We start from the raw sequence: 13,522 nt of genomic DNA on the forward strand, positions 1-13,522 counted from the left end.
AGCGTGTTATTCACGGGCTGTATTTTGAATGATCACCCACTTCTTACCATCGAAAACGCTGCAGGAACATCTTCAATGCCCCTGCAGAATGCGGCTGAGAATTGTCTTGGAAAGGAAGAGTATGACAGTTACGGGTTTAGGAAGACACAGCCACGGCCCACATTGAGCCTCTCTGCACGGCCGACAAGCGAGGAGTGGTGCCGCTACGCGGTCACTCATCTCCGAGCACTTGGCTACGACGCACGCCCGCGAGACGCCGATGGACGACCTGGGCCCTAGCCCGCGCCATGTCATCACTGACAGCGCGGCAGGGGCTCCCACATCAGTCTGGGACTGATCTCTTATGACGAAATTTGGCATGACACGGTATCCGATTGCATGATACCCGCTTTTAACATAACCTATCCTTGCATGACCTATCGCAGTCAGCAAGACATCCGCTACTGCTCTTACTACCAGACCTAACTATCGCAGAGGTTTTTTTTCCCCCTTGGTGCTTGCCTTGGCACTTTTTTCCTCTGCCCTTAAAAACCGCTACCCTTCGTTCGATTTTCGACCCAATCTATCTCCAGATGAGCGCGTATAAATGGCTGATCTTAGCCAGACGTACGCAAACATCGAAGTACCCACATCCTGCGACAGCTCACTTTAGTGAATACTAACCCTTATGCAGAGGTGGCAGTAGACCTTTTGTGTTGGCCATCATGCCGGTGTGGGCGTGGAGGGGCTCCACCTCTTAAAAAAAAGTTACGTTACGTGAACTTCGTACATGGCGGGAGACACTACTTTATCGGCATCTTATCGGTACTTATTGTGGGCTCAGAACTGAAAAAGGGATGTGACGCGATCGGCGGGCGTACTAGAAACACTACCCAACACATCTGTGCAAAGCTTCATTCGATTTTCACAGTGGTTTCCGTTACGCGACCGATCGGAACTTACTTTCCGAACAGCCCTGTGTGTGTTACAAGTGGTCAGTTAATTGCTACGTCGGCGATGGCTACGGAGTAATTATAGTAGCTCCATCAGTCGTGTGTTGCAATGGTTATATCCTCTTACTTAGTATATTATTCGCTAGGTGGTAACTCGTATTGTCCTACGTGGCATTCCTTTAGTGAAACTAGTCAAGCGTAATTGTTGCCATATAGACCGAAGTTCCTATGTACACTACTGGCCATTAAAATTGCTACACCACGATGATGACGTGCTACAGACGCCAGATTTAACCGACAGGAAAAAGATGATGTGATATGCAAATGACTAGTTTTTCAGAGCATTCACACAAGGTTGAGCCGGTGGCGACACCTACAACGTGCTGACATGAGAGAAGTTTCCACCCAATTTCTCATACACAAACAGCAGTTGACCAGCGTTGCCAGGTGAAACGTTGTTGTGACGCCTCGTGTAAGAAGGAGAAATGCGTGCCATCACGTTTACGACTTTACTAAAGACCGGATTGCAGCCTATCGCGATTGCGCATTATCGTATCGCGACATTGCTGCTCGCGTTGGTCGAGATCCAATGACTGTTAGCAAAATATGGACTCGGTGGGTTGAGGAGGGTTATACGGAACGCCGTGCTGGATCCCAACGGCCACGTATCACTAGCAGTCGAGATGACAGGCATCTTATCAGAATGGCTGTAACAGATCGTGCAGCCACGTCTCGATTTCTGAGTCAACAGATGGGGACGTTTGCAAGACAACAACCATCTGCATGAACAGTTCGACGACGTTTGCAGCAGCATGGACTATCAGCTCGGAGACCATGGCTGCGGTTACCCTTGACGCTGCATCACAGACAGGAGCGCCTGCAGTGGTGTACTCAACGGCGAACCTGGGTGCACGAATGACAAAAAGTCATTTTTTCGGATGAATCTAGGTTCTGTTTACAGCATCATGATGTTCCAATCCGTGTTTGGCGACATCGCGGTGAACGCATATTGGAAGCCTGTATTTGTCATCGCCATACTGGCGTATCACCCGGCGTGATGGTATGAGGTGCCATTGGTTACACGTCTCGGTCACCTCTTGTTCGAATTGACGGCACTTTGAACAGTGGCCGTTACATTTCAGATGTGTTACGACCCGTGGCTCTACCCTTCATTCGATCCCTGCGAAACCCTACATTTCAGCAGGATAATGCATGACCGCATGTTGCAGGTCCTGTACGGGCCTTTCTGGATACAGAAAATGTTCGACTGTTGCCCTGGCCAGCGCATCCTCCAGATCTCTCACCAACTGAAAACGTCTGGTCAATGGTGGCCGAGCAACTGGCTCGTCACAATACGCCAGTCACTACTCCTGATGAGGTGTAGTATCGTGTTGAAGCTGCATGGGCAGCTGTACCTGTACATGCTGTCCAAGCTCTGTTTGACTCAATGCTCAGGCCGTTATTACAGCCAGAGGTGGTTGTTCTGGGCACTGAGTTCTCAGGGTCTTTGCACCAAAATTGCATGAAAATGTAATCACATGTCAGTTCTAGTCTAATATATTTGTCCAGTGAATACCCATTTATCATTTGCGTTTCTTCTTGGTGTAGCAATTTTAATGGCCAGTAGTGTACGTGGCCGTAATGTCTTTTGCACACACAGCCCTCCTTTTAACGTTCTGTACACGGTTTTGAAACAGTGTAAAATTCAGTTTAACTCTCCGATCGGGAAGGTACTGTTTGTCCGCTTTTAGGATGCATATTATGACCCAAAATTTACAGTTTTGATGAACCAGTCACACGTGTAGCAGACAGTTTAAATATTTCTACAGCGGCGGTTTTTCAACACGCCTGGCACTTCGTTAAGTTGCAAACAAAGTAATAATCTTTAAACCACGTAAGTTTATGCTATTCAGTTGTATGCAAAAAAATTGGTTCTAATAACAACAATCACCGTCCACTCATTGTGCATTATCAATGCTCTTTATTGCACAACGAAGCTCGCAGTCTTCAGCCAGTCTAACGTCTAGTTCAAAACGTCAGCGAAACATAATATGTCAGTCGTCTATGTTGAGTGTTCTTACATCTGACGGAGTAATAACAGGTGACAAAACATACTTGCACCTCTACACACCACATCGCACACGCTGATTATCTCTGTTGGACTGTTACTATCGATATCGTTCTCACATCACAGTTCGTATAACATTCTGCATACAACATGTGGTTTTACATAGTCATTTAACAAAGTATTACAAAGAAGATCAAAAACAAGTTGAAATGTTTGCATACTCAATTAATAAGAGATCCTCGTATCAACATAAATATAGTAAAACATAGTTAAATTTCATAAAATAGAAAAAAAAATTATTATAAATCATCAAAGACGGATGGTTGGTTGTTGCGGGTGGGAGGGGGGGGGGGGGGAGAAGTAACGAACATCACCAAATATCACCATTCGCTATGAGCAATATTCCTACGCACATAAATTAACGACAGTACACTGATTTAGCTGCTTGATTACCGTATGTGACTTCTGTTGTGGCACGTTCGTTTTTCTTTTTTGCGACGCTTGGTAAGTGCCAATTGCACGGTAAGATGAACGGTACAGACAGGAGTCGTGGTATGAATACTGTATCCACAGTATTTGAAAGGCTCGAAAGGGAAGAACGTTCCCATTTTCGAAATATGAACCGCCACGCCAAGGAGGTCATGCAATGGCTGTAAGGGAAGTAATGCAAAGCTGGTCATCATTTCTGTATTAACTAATGCAGCTGAAGTGGCGTTTCCTTCATACAGAGTTGTTTCTCAACGTAATCTCCGCCATCACAGGATCCAACTGTCAACACCTCTTTGAGATACATCAGGTGGGCACTATTTTTTCATTGCTTCACAGCCACTTACATCTTTAGTGTAACAGCAAAACGTTGCCCCTGAACACTACACTGTATTGGGAGAAACAGAGTTTGGAGGGTACGAAATCTAGGATCTGTACGGAATGGAGGACTACATACTACTGCCATTTGCCTGTTACCTGACTTGTTTTCGTTGAGGTATAACGTCATGGATTGCCATAGTCTCTGATTCTCGTGGGTCTTACTAATAATGACAACTATTTGTCTGGAATCTCTCAAAGTGACGCGCTCTTCAAGGTGCGGGCACATTCTAGTAATTTCAGACCAATCACTAGAAATAACTACAATAATATGAGTATGACCTCACAATGTCAGCGAAAGTAATGTCCACCATAAAATCCTTAAAATCCAAAACTTCTAGTGACCATGATACTATATCAACACAGTTGATTTAACAGTGTGCCTCTGAGTTTAATGACATTTTAAGATGTTAGTGTAACCAGTCTTTTAACAGTGGAACATTTCCTGAATAGTTGAAATGTGCTGAATTTAAGTCTTTATGTAAGAAATGAGATAGAGAAGCACCATCAAACTTCCATTCAACGGCACTTTTGCCCGCATTCTCAAAATTTTAAGCGTCTTCTTAACCATCTGATCACAAATAAAATATTATCCAAGTGCCAATTCGGATTTCTAAAGTGTTCCATATTGAGAAGGCTTTCTACACATAAAGTGGACGACAAATTACCGGCTGCTGGTATATTTTGTGATCTGTCAAAGGCATTTGACTGTGTAAATCACAAAATACTTTGATGTAAATTAGAATACTGTGATGTAACTGGAAATGCTGCAAAATCGTTCAAATCCTGTATCCCTGGCAGAAAACAAAGGTTGTCAATAGGAAAGAGACGTGTATTAAGTTATCAGGGATCACCCAGCGAAAGTAATAACGTGTGGTGTCCTTTAAGGTTCCATCTTAAGGTCCTCACTTTTCTCGTGTATATCAATCACCTTCCATGCCAAGTTTGTTTTGTTTGCAGATAATACAAACAATGCAGTAAACAGTAAATCAAGTACAGCCTTAGGAAGGCTGGTTAATCAAATTTTTATGGACATTAATATATGGTTCGTAGCCAATTCTCTTTAACTAAAACGTACTATATGCGGTTCAGAACTTGTAAAACGTTTCGTACCTGTATATGCCCAAAATGACGACAAGTAAACGGAAGAAAATTAATTAACTTTTTATACCTGTGATCCACAGTCATGTAGAACTTTATAAAAGACATCATATTATGCCAGTGACTGTAACACTTTCTTTATTTCACGACTGTATTTTTGGCCTTAGGCCATTATCAAGTGAAGATGTTATGGCTATCAGGCTATGTCAACCTAAAATGAGCTGACACATTTTAGGTTCACATGATACAGAAAATGTTCGACTGCTGCCCTGGCCAGCACATTCTCCAGGTCTCTCACCAATTGAAAACGTCTGGTCAAAGGTGGCCGAGCAACTGGCTCGTCACAATACGCCAGTCACTACTCTTGATGAACTGTGGTATCGTGTTGAAGCTGCATGGGCAGCTGTACCTGTACACGCCATCCAAGCTCTGTTTGACTCAATGCCCAGTCGTCTCAAGACCGTTATTACGGCCAGAGGTGGTTGTTCTGGGTACTGATTTCTCAGGATCTATGCACTCAAATTGCGTGAAAATGTAATCACATGTTAGTTCTAGTATAATCTATTTGTTCAATGAATACCCGTTTATCATCTGCATTTCTTCTTGGTGTAGCTATTTTGATGGCCAGTAGTGTAGTTCTGTGGATAAGAAGGTTTAATTATCTGTAAGTGACGAAATAAATGATCAAAAAATTAGTCTTCACACACACACACGCACACACACACACACACACACACACACACACACACACACACACACACACACACACACACTGCGGCTGTATCGGGATTAGCATCCAATTCGTTCCATATGTGAGTCCAGGTTCCCAAACGTTGTCAAGGAAGAAGGTTGGAAGTCGTAAGAGAGGAGACAGTACTAGCACTTACTGATAAATTAAGTCAAATAGATAGTTTGAAAATAAATAGATACTATACTGAAGACTCTGTTGTCTCCGTCACGCATCAGATTCAGGCATATGGCGACACGTCAGATCATAGTAGCTATGATGACAAAGTTGTATCAGTTATAGTGAAAAACATATTCCACAATGGAAAATATATTCCTAACCCTTAAAGTTAATAATAGCACCGCGAATTGTTGGATTTCTCATGACCACGAACTGTCACAATTATTGCAATACTTCACGAGAATTTTTTCGCCTCTTGTAAGTGATTAGTTCAATGCACGATTTTCCATTGCCTTATTTCTAGAGCCGCAGGGCGAATGGTAATAGCAATGGCGACCAATAATAATATTATAATGTCAAACTGATAGTAGTGAAATTTTGTTACAGCAGGACTAAACAATGATTGCCAACATTTTGTTGTTGCAGCTCGTAGATGACCTGGCGGTGGAGGTGCGCATAGAGGAGCAGGCACCCCTGCGGCTGGTGGAGGTGCCCAGGTTGCAGGAGCGCAACGAAGTACTAGAGTCGCCGGACAATGACAGTAAGTCTTCAAAAATGAGGTAAACGTGAGTTTCAGCTTGGATGAAATGTTAAGGAATACTAAAAAACTGTTTTAGATTGATATATCTTGTTGGCCAGCAATTTCTTAGTAACTATCTGTCACTGGGATTAACACCAGAAAGATAATCTTAGTCTCAGAGCCTGAGTGATTACTCAGCACAGCACCAAACGACGGTGGTAAATCACATGCAGGGCTTCACAAGAGCCTGCTGTTGCCTTACAAATAAATACAACATCTTTGAGAATACACGAATTTTAGTGCACTCTTCAAACTGCGGGGGCACAGTCATCAAAGAGACTGTGGAAGATAAAACATAAATAATAATATTGGTATGATACTCAACATACGTGGAAGCGGACACTTGATACCGAGGGACGGTTAAGATAATACCGTGTATTATGTGTCGTGCTGGATATAAAAATGCTGAAAGTGACTTGATTCTTGGTGCTGATGTAAACGCAAATCTCAATGGACACTAGGGCGTCAGTTACGTTCGTACCATTTTGTAGCTTCTTCGACAGACTGTTGCTCTTTCTGACGAAGCCAACATTGGACACAGATGAATGGTCTCTTTTTCATAGAGAATTAACGCTTCAAATGCGCTGAGAAAATTTAATAAACATTAACAGTTGTAGATTCGATTTAATATGCTCATGAAGGCAATATTCTAGAGTATGAAACATCCTGGATGTTAAAACTCTAAGCTTCTATCGTCCATGTTGGACAGTTTTTTAAGGAAACTGCGACTGTTTTGACAATAAATACTGAAGTAAAACAAGTTATCTGTGCCAGTTTTTATTTTCTCCTAGGACACGTTTCGAGAGTTTCTACTCTCATCTTCGGGTGGAAAATAGCAGTATATTGTTACATGTGTACCACTGGCATGCAAAATCATATTCGTAGGTGTATTGCACAAGAACATTCAGTTCACTTATGAATATGAAAATCAGAACTCAATAAACTTTCTGGACCTCACGATGACTAAAAAAAGAAATGAACACGTGCTTAGTATTTACAGAAAACCGACAACTACGGATGTAAATTATCCATACTTCTTCATGCCATCCACACACACGCGAATTAGCAACCTATAGATCCATGTTGCACAGTGCACACAAAATGCGATTAAGTACGGAAACGCTCCAAGATGAAGCTGGTGTCATCAAACAGATAGCAGCCGCAAATGATTTTCAACCTACACTCACAGAGAAAATATCTAAGAAAGTTAAGAAAGGAACGGATTAAAAAAGGAACAGGCAGAAACGTAAATAAGAACAACAAATAGAAGACAACAGGACAGTATGCCTTCCCTACTTTGGTATCGTTCCACAAAAATGTGCACTAGCTGCATCCACCCGGTACACATGTGACAAGATATCGCTGTTTTCCACCTGAAGATGGAGTATAAACTCTCGAAACGAGTCGTGGGAGAAAATAAAAAGTGACTGACACAGATAAATAGTTTTATTTCAACTATTATTTTTATAACTATGCCCGACCGAGACTCGGACTAGGTGTCTTTCTCTTTTGTGAGCAAGTACTTTATGGACTGATCTTATCCAAGCACGATTTAAGACCCGTTCTCACAGTTTTACTTCTGGGAATACCTCATCTCCTATCTTCCGAAGACAAAAGTCGCGAGTTCGAGTCTCAGTATGGCACAGAGTTTTAATCTGCTAGGAAGTTTCATATCAGCGCACACTCCGCTGCGGAGCGAAAAATTCGTTCTGTAGCAGAATAAATTACCTTTACCTTTCACAAAAACATTCATAGCCATTCGCAGAGTCTGACAACCCTATTCTGAATACAGGCTACAGCATTCACTGTGCATAGTTGATTGCCTGAAACCTGTGCTCACTATAACAAAGAAGTCCACGTTTTGGTATTACTATTGCATGACAATTCACTTTTCCTCATACACCCTCTACCTGAATAGTTTGCGAAATGAAAGGCTTATACGTGTGGGCCGCCATCATCTGTTTTTATGAGATATCAACCAGTCGTCCGCCCCCGGTAGCTGAGTGGTCAGCGCGACAGTATGTCACTCCTAAGGGCCCTGGTTCGATTCCCGGCTTTGTCGGAGATTTTCTCCGCTCAGGGACTGGGTGTTGTGTTGTCCTAATCATGATCATTTCATCCCCATCGACGCGCAAGTCGCCGAAGTGGCGTCAAATCGAAAGACTTGCACCCGGCGAACGGTCTGCCCCACGGGAGGCCGTAGTCACACGACATTTACATCAACCAGTCTTCACACTTCGGCTTTCAATCTCGAGGTCCATTACATTAACCACAATTACAATTTGTGTTGCAGTTCCCTGAAAACAAAAACGAAGTATTGGAAACCACTTTTCGCAGCCACATATTTACATGTTAGTTCTAAATGCATTTTGATAGACTGATCAAACACGTTTTCCGAGCGACAGTTGATTTACATAAATAGTGTTTGTAACTTGGCGGTTCCATTTTCCTTAGCATGATATTGCAGTTATCACTAACTTCGCAGTTTTCTTCTGGATGTCACTTAATTTATAATGAGGAGGCCACGGAGATTGTTCAAGAAGTTTAAAGGATTTATCCTCACCAGTTATTGTATATGAAGTTTTTGGAATTTCTCATGGATAGGAAGCACTTAGCGTCTCCTATGGAGGGTGGCGGATGGGAAGGTTTTATACCAGGATTTCGCTTGGCCATAAGTTCAGCTCTCTTCCAATCTACTACATACCTCCCTGTGACCAGGATATTGTTGGAAATTGCTGCTAGATGGAATGTGGCAATGGGAGGCCCCTGAAGCAGAAGATGGTTGTTGTACTGGCTGGTGACCTCCTGCTTTGGAAATGTTTGGCAGTGGAATTGTCGAACTACCTTGTCTGACTTCTTCCAGCTGCTGTCCCTCGTCTGCGTTGGTTGACAGAAAATTAGGGAGCTGCTGGTCGACGAGAGTGACGTGACCAGGATCTACAGTGTCTTAATGAAATTTATTACTTTTGAATGCATTACGGGAACAGCAGTGATCAATGTTTTATAAATAATTACTATTAAAAACAGTCTTGATCACGATTTATTTAACAAGGTGACCGGATTCGACGACTACTGTGGTCATCTTCAGATCATTGAGTAGGAACCTCTTTCTGTTGGAGACTCACTGATTCTCCAACAGAAAGAGGTTCCTACTCAATGGTCTGAAGATGACCACAGTAGTGGTCGAAACCGGTCACCTTGTTAAATAAATCGTGATCAAGACTGTTTTTAATAGTAATTATTTAATGAAATTTGTCTCAGACATGTCTTCAAGACCACTGACTTCGGCTGCCAACTGCAGACAGTCCCTGAGCCGACTTGCAGTGGTTGTAACCTATCTCGTCTGCATTAGAAGGTCTTCGACGCTCTCCACGATGGCTCATCACTAACACATAGCATCATCAGGTGATTCGACCAGTTCTGATAGTTCCGATTGATAGTGTCCTTAATCTTAGACCAAATTCGATTTAGTTGCTGCTTGGTTTCCCTGTGTCGACTTTGCTAACATTCCAAAGAAACCCTATTTTTCTCGGTTATTATCACAACCATGGAGTCATCTGTCGAGAACAGACTGGTAGTTCCTGACATTCTGTTGGTGTTGCGCTTACTTTGTGAGATGGCGAACTGGTCAGCCGATATCAACCTCTTAAGGTGCAGGTACTGAATTCAGCACCCATCGAGCTGCGCATTGTACTTCCCTCTATTCTGTGAGAAAGTTGTCCAGACGCTGGTGTGATGCTAGTCTCCTATCAATATTGAGATCGAAAATGATGGGCACTTGACCCGAGCTCAGGGTAATCTGTATGCTAACGAAGATAATATGGATTAGTCTCTCGATAATGCCTGCATCAAGGAATTCTGGTTGGTTGCCAACCATGAGATACACTGTAGGCTCGTGAGGGTCCATAAGACTGTGTTGTGCCTTTCCACTGGAGCAGTAGTCTTCCATTTCCGTTAGTGAGACTATTTGGATTCATTAGGCCTCTTGGTCTATGATACGCTGCCACAAAAAATATATATAAATGACCTAGTAGATAGTGTCGGAAGTGCCATGCGGCTTTTCGCGTATGATGCTGTAGTATACAGAGAAGTTGCAGCATTAGAAAATTGCAGCGAAATGCAGGAGCGGGCCAGAGTGTCCGAGCGGTTCTAGGCGCTACAGTCTGGAACCGAGCGACCGCTACGGTTGCAGGTTCGAATCCTGCCTCGGGCATGGCCGTGTGTGATGTCCTTAGGTTAGTTAGGTTTAAGTAGTTCTATGTTCTAGGGGACTGATGACCTGAGATGTTAAGTCCCATAGTGCTCAGAGCCATTTGAACCATTTTTTTTTAAATGCAGGAAGATCTGCAGCGGATAGGCACTTGGTGCAGGGAGCGGCAACTGACCCTTAACATAGACAAATGTAATGTATTGCGAATACATAGAAAGAAGGATCCTTTATTGTATGATTATATGATAGCGGAACAAACACTGGTAGCAGCTACTTCTGTAAAATATCTGGGAGTATGCGTACGGAACGATTTGAAGTGGAATGATCATATAAAATTAATTGTTGGTAAGGCGGGTGCCAGGTTGAGATTCATTGGGAGAGTCCTTAGAAAATGTAGTGCAGCAACAAAGGAGGTGGCTTACAAAACACTCGTTCGACCTATACTTGAGTATTGCTCATAAGTGTGGGATCCGTACCAGGTCGGGTTGACAGAGGAGATAGAGAAGATCCAAAGAAGAGCTGCGCATTTCGTCACAGGGTTATTTGGTAAGCGTGATAGCGTTACGGAGATGTTTAGCAAACTCAAGTGGCAGACTCTGCAAGAGAGGCGCTCTGCATCGCGGTATAGCTTGCTGTCCAGGTCTCGAAAGGGTGCGTTTCTGGATGAGGTATCGAATATATTGCTTCCTCCTACTTATACCTCCCGAGGAGATCAAGAATGTAAAATCAGAGAAATTCGAGCGCGCATGGAGGATTTCCGGCAGTCGTTCTTCCCGCGAACCTTACGCGACTGGAAAAGGAAAGGGAGGTAATGACAGTGGCACGTAAAGTGCAGCTCCGCCACACACCGTTGCGTGGCTTGCGGAGTATAATGAAGATGTAGAAACGTGATATGTCTGAGATAGGCCATTGATGACACTAGTAGCCTCCATGTATTGCGTTGGAGTATATTGTTTCTGACGATCTGCGAGAGATGTGTGCCTGTAGACTGAAATTCCTCCAACAGCCGTTGAGCTGTCCATCTGGTAGCAAAAGTAACTGACTGCACACCCATGCACTCCAGACCTCAAGTAGGTCCCCCTCACCATAGACACATCAGAGCCTTTTCATGCAAGAATTACAGAAATTCCCCATCCTGTGTGTGGGGGCTACTGGCGTTAGACACAAATTTAGACAGATTTACGCCTCTCAGGCTATGGACCGTAGAGATGTTGTGACTATAATGTGGTGATAGGCCAGAAGACCTCGTTTGCAGCTGTGCCTTGCTGTGGAATGATCTATAGCAGTTGTTCCATAGAAGTCAGAGGCGTCTTGAAGATTACTATGACGTCTGAGAACTTGTCTCGTGGAGATGCTGCAGTCCTGGAATTCTTCTTCCCCAGCTGTAGTTAGTTCTATTGATGTTACCACTATCAGCGGCGCAGGCCTGACGGTCTCTTACGTTAATACCTGCCTGACGGCGCTGCCTCTACCCTTGAGCTGCAGAAATGCTCGTTATTGCATCATGTCTGTCGGACAGGGACGGCAGCCATCTGCCTGCACCGAGACCGACGCCAACTTGTCACAAGACCTGGCCAGACAGAAAACAAACTAGTGGTGCAGCTCAGCTGGAGGACTTTGGTGTACAGCAGCAACGGATGCCATACCATTAAAGAGCGGATGACTCAGCGACTGCCTTTGCTGTGTCAGCTGTCACAACGTGAAACCGACTGAAACCTCATTAGCAGCTTACATGTGTAGCGCAATTTGACAGATTTGTTTCCCGCCGCTGCTGACTCAGATGCTATTGTTATAACATGGCCAACGAATGCGCCGGCAGGTACACTCAAACGCCACAGCCGGCGGCGATTGTATGTTCTGGGACAGGTTACGCTCAGACGCAATGGCAGTCTGGTGCCCGCAGCGCCAAAACCAAACTCTGTATAATCAATACGATACAAGATCTAGCAAGGAAATGTGGCCTCGTCGTCATGGCTCAAGACCTTAAGGACGCAGACGCACGTCTCGGCATTAGGCTGTGTGCACCTTCTGGCGCATTTGACTTCGATATCACGCTGGAAGATGAAGCTGCAGCGACGAGAGGGAGATCTGTTGTACCGCGGTACTTACGCCAGCTGCTAATACTGTTTCCGTCACTTCAACGTTGTGACAGATAATACAGCAACAGCAGTCATTACAGCGAACTTTCTTGCCTGTCCCACTGTCATCCACTGCGGTTTCATCTATGCTGTCGTGTTATGTTTAGTCTTGCCAAGCGTTTGGATGAAACAGCATTGACATGGTAGTCAGCTGGTTGAGGGTTAGTCATCTCAAATGCGTGCCTGGGGGCAACTGTCATGGCGCTTCGGCGAGGTTACGTCCCTTTCCCGTTGATAGGTGCGGTTGCCTTGCTGGTGGCAACAAAACTGGCTCGTGGGCGAATGGTCGATGAGTTTGCGGCTACAGAACGCAAAACTTGTCTTCACGTGGAGGTACGCTTTAAGCAGACGCAGTCACGATAGCTAGCCGGCCTCTGTGACTGACCGGTTCTAGGCGCTTTAGTCTGGAACCGCGCTGCTGCTACGGTCTAAGGTTCGAATCCTGCCTGGAGCATGGATGTGTGTGATGTCCTTAGGTTAGTTGGGTTTAAGTAGTTCTAATTCTAGGGGACATGGCCTCAGATGTTACGTCCCATAGTGCTCAGAGCCATTTGAAACATTTCACGTTAGCTGGAGACGTTTTCCTGGCCGCAGCGTGTGCAGAGAGATGACCGTTCCGTTTTGTGAGCGTAGTCATCTTTGGTGTATTCTCCAGCGCATTTTATGCATCGCGACAGCAGGGGCAGCGACATGCGATGCGGCCAACGACCTGACAGTTGTAG

General features: G+C 44.2%; 1 protein-coding gene across 1 annotated transcript in view; it reads left to right on the top strand.

The window, feature by feature from the left end:
* LOC124623863 (inter-alpha-trypsin inhibitor heavy chain H4-like) overlaps positions 1-13,522 on the top strand; it is a 156,714-nt gene that overhangs the window by 40,132 nt on the left and 103,060 nt on the right. The window contains exon 5 of the mRNA XM_047149072.1: positions 6,299-6,413. Coding sequence (XP_047005028.1) covers positions 6,299-6,413 — 115 coding nt within the window. The remainder of the gene's footprint in view (positions 1-6,298; positions 6,414-13,522) is intronic.

This window comes from Schistocerca americana, chromosome 1 (genome assembly GCF_021461395.2).
Source record: "Schistocerca americana isolate TAMUIC-IGC-003095 chromosome 1, iqSchAmer2.1, whole genome shotgun sequence".
NCBI classification, from domain to species: domain Eukaryota; kingdom Metazoa; phylum Arthropoda; class Insecta; order Orthoptera; family Acrididae; genus Schistocerca; species Schistocerca americana.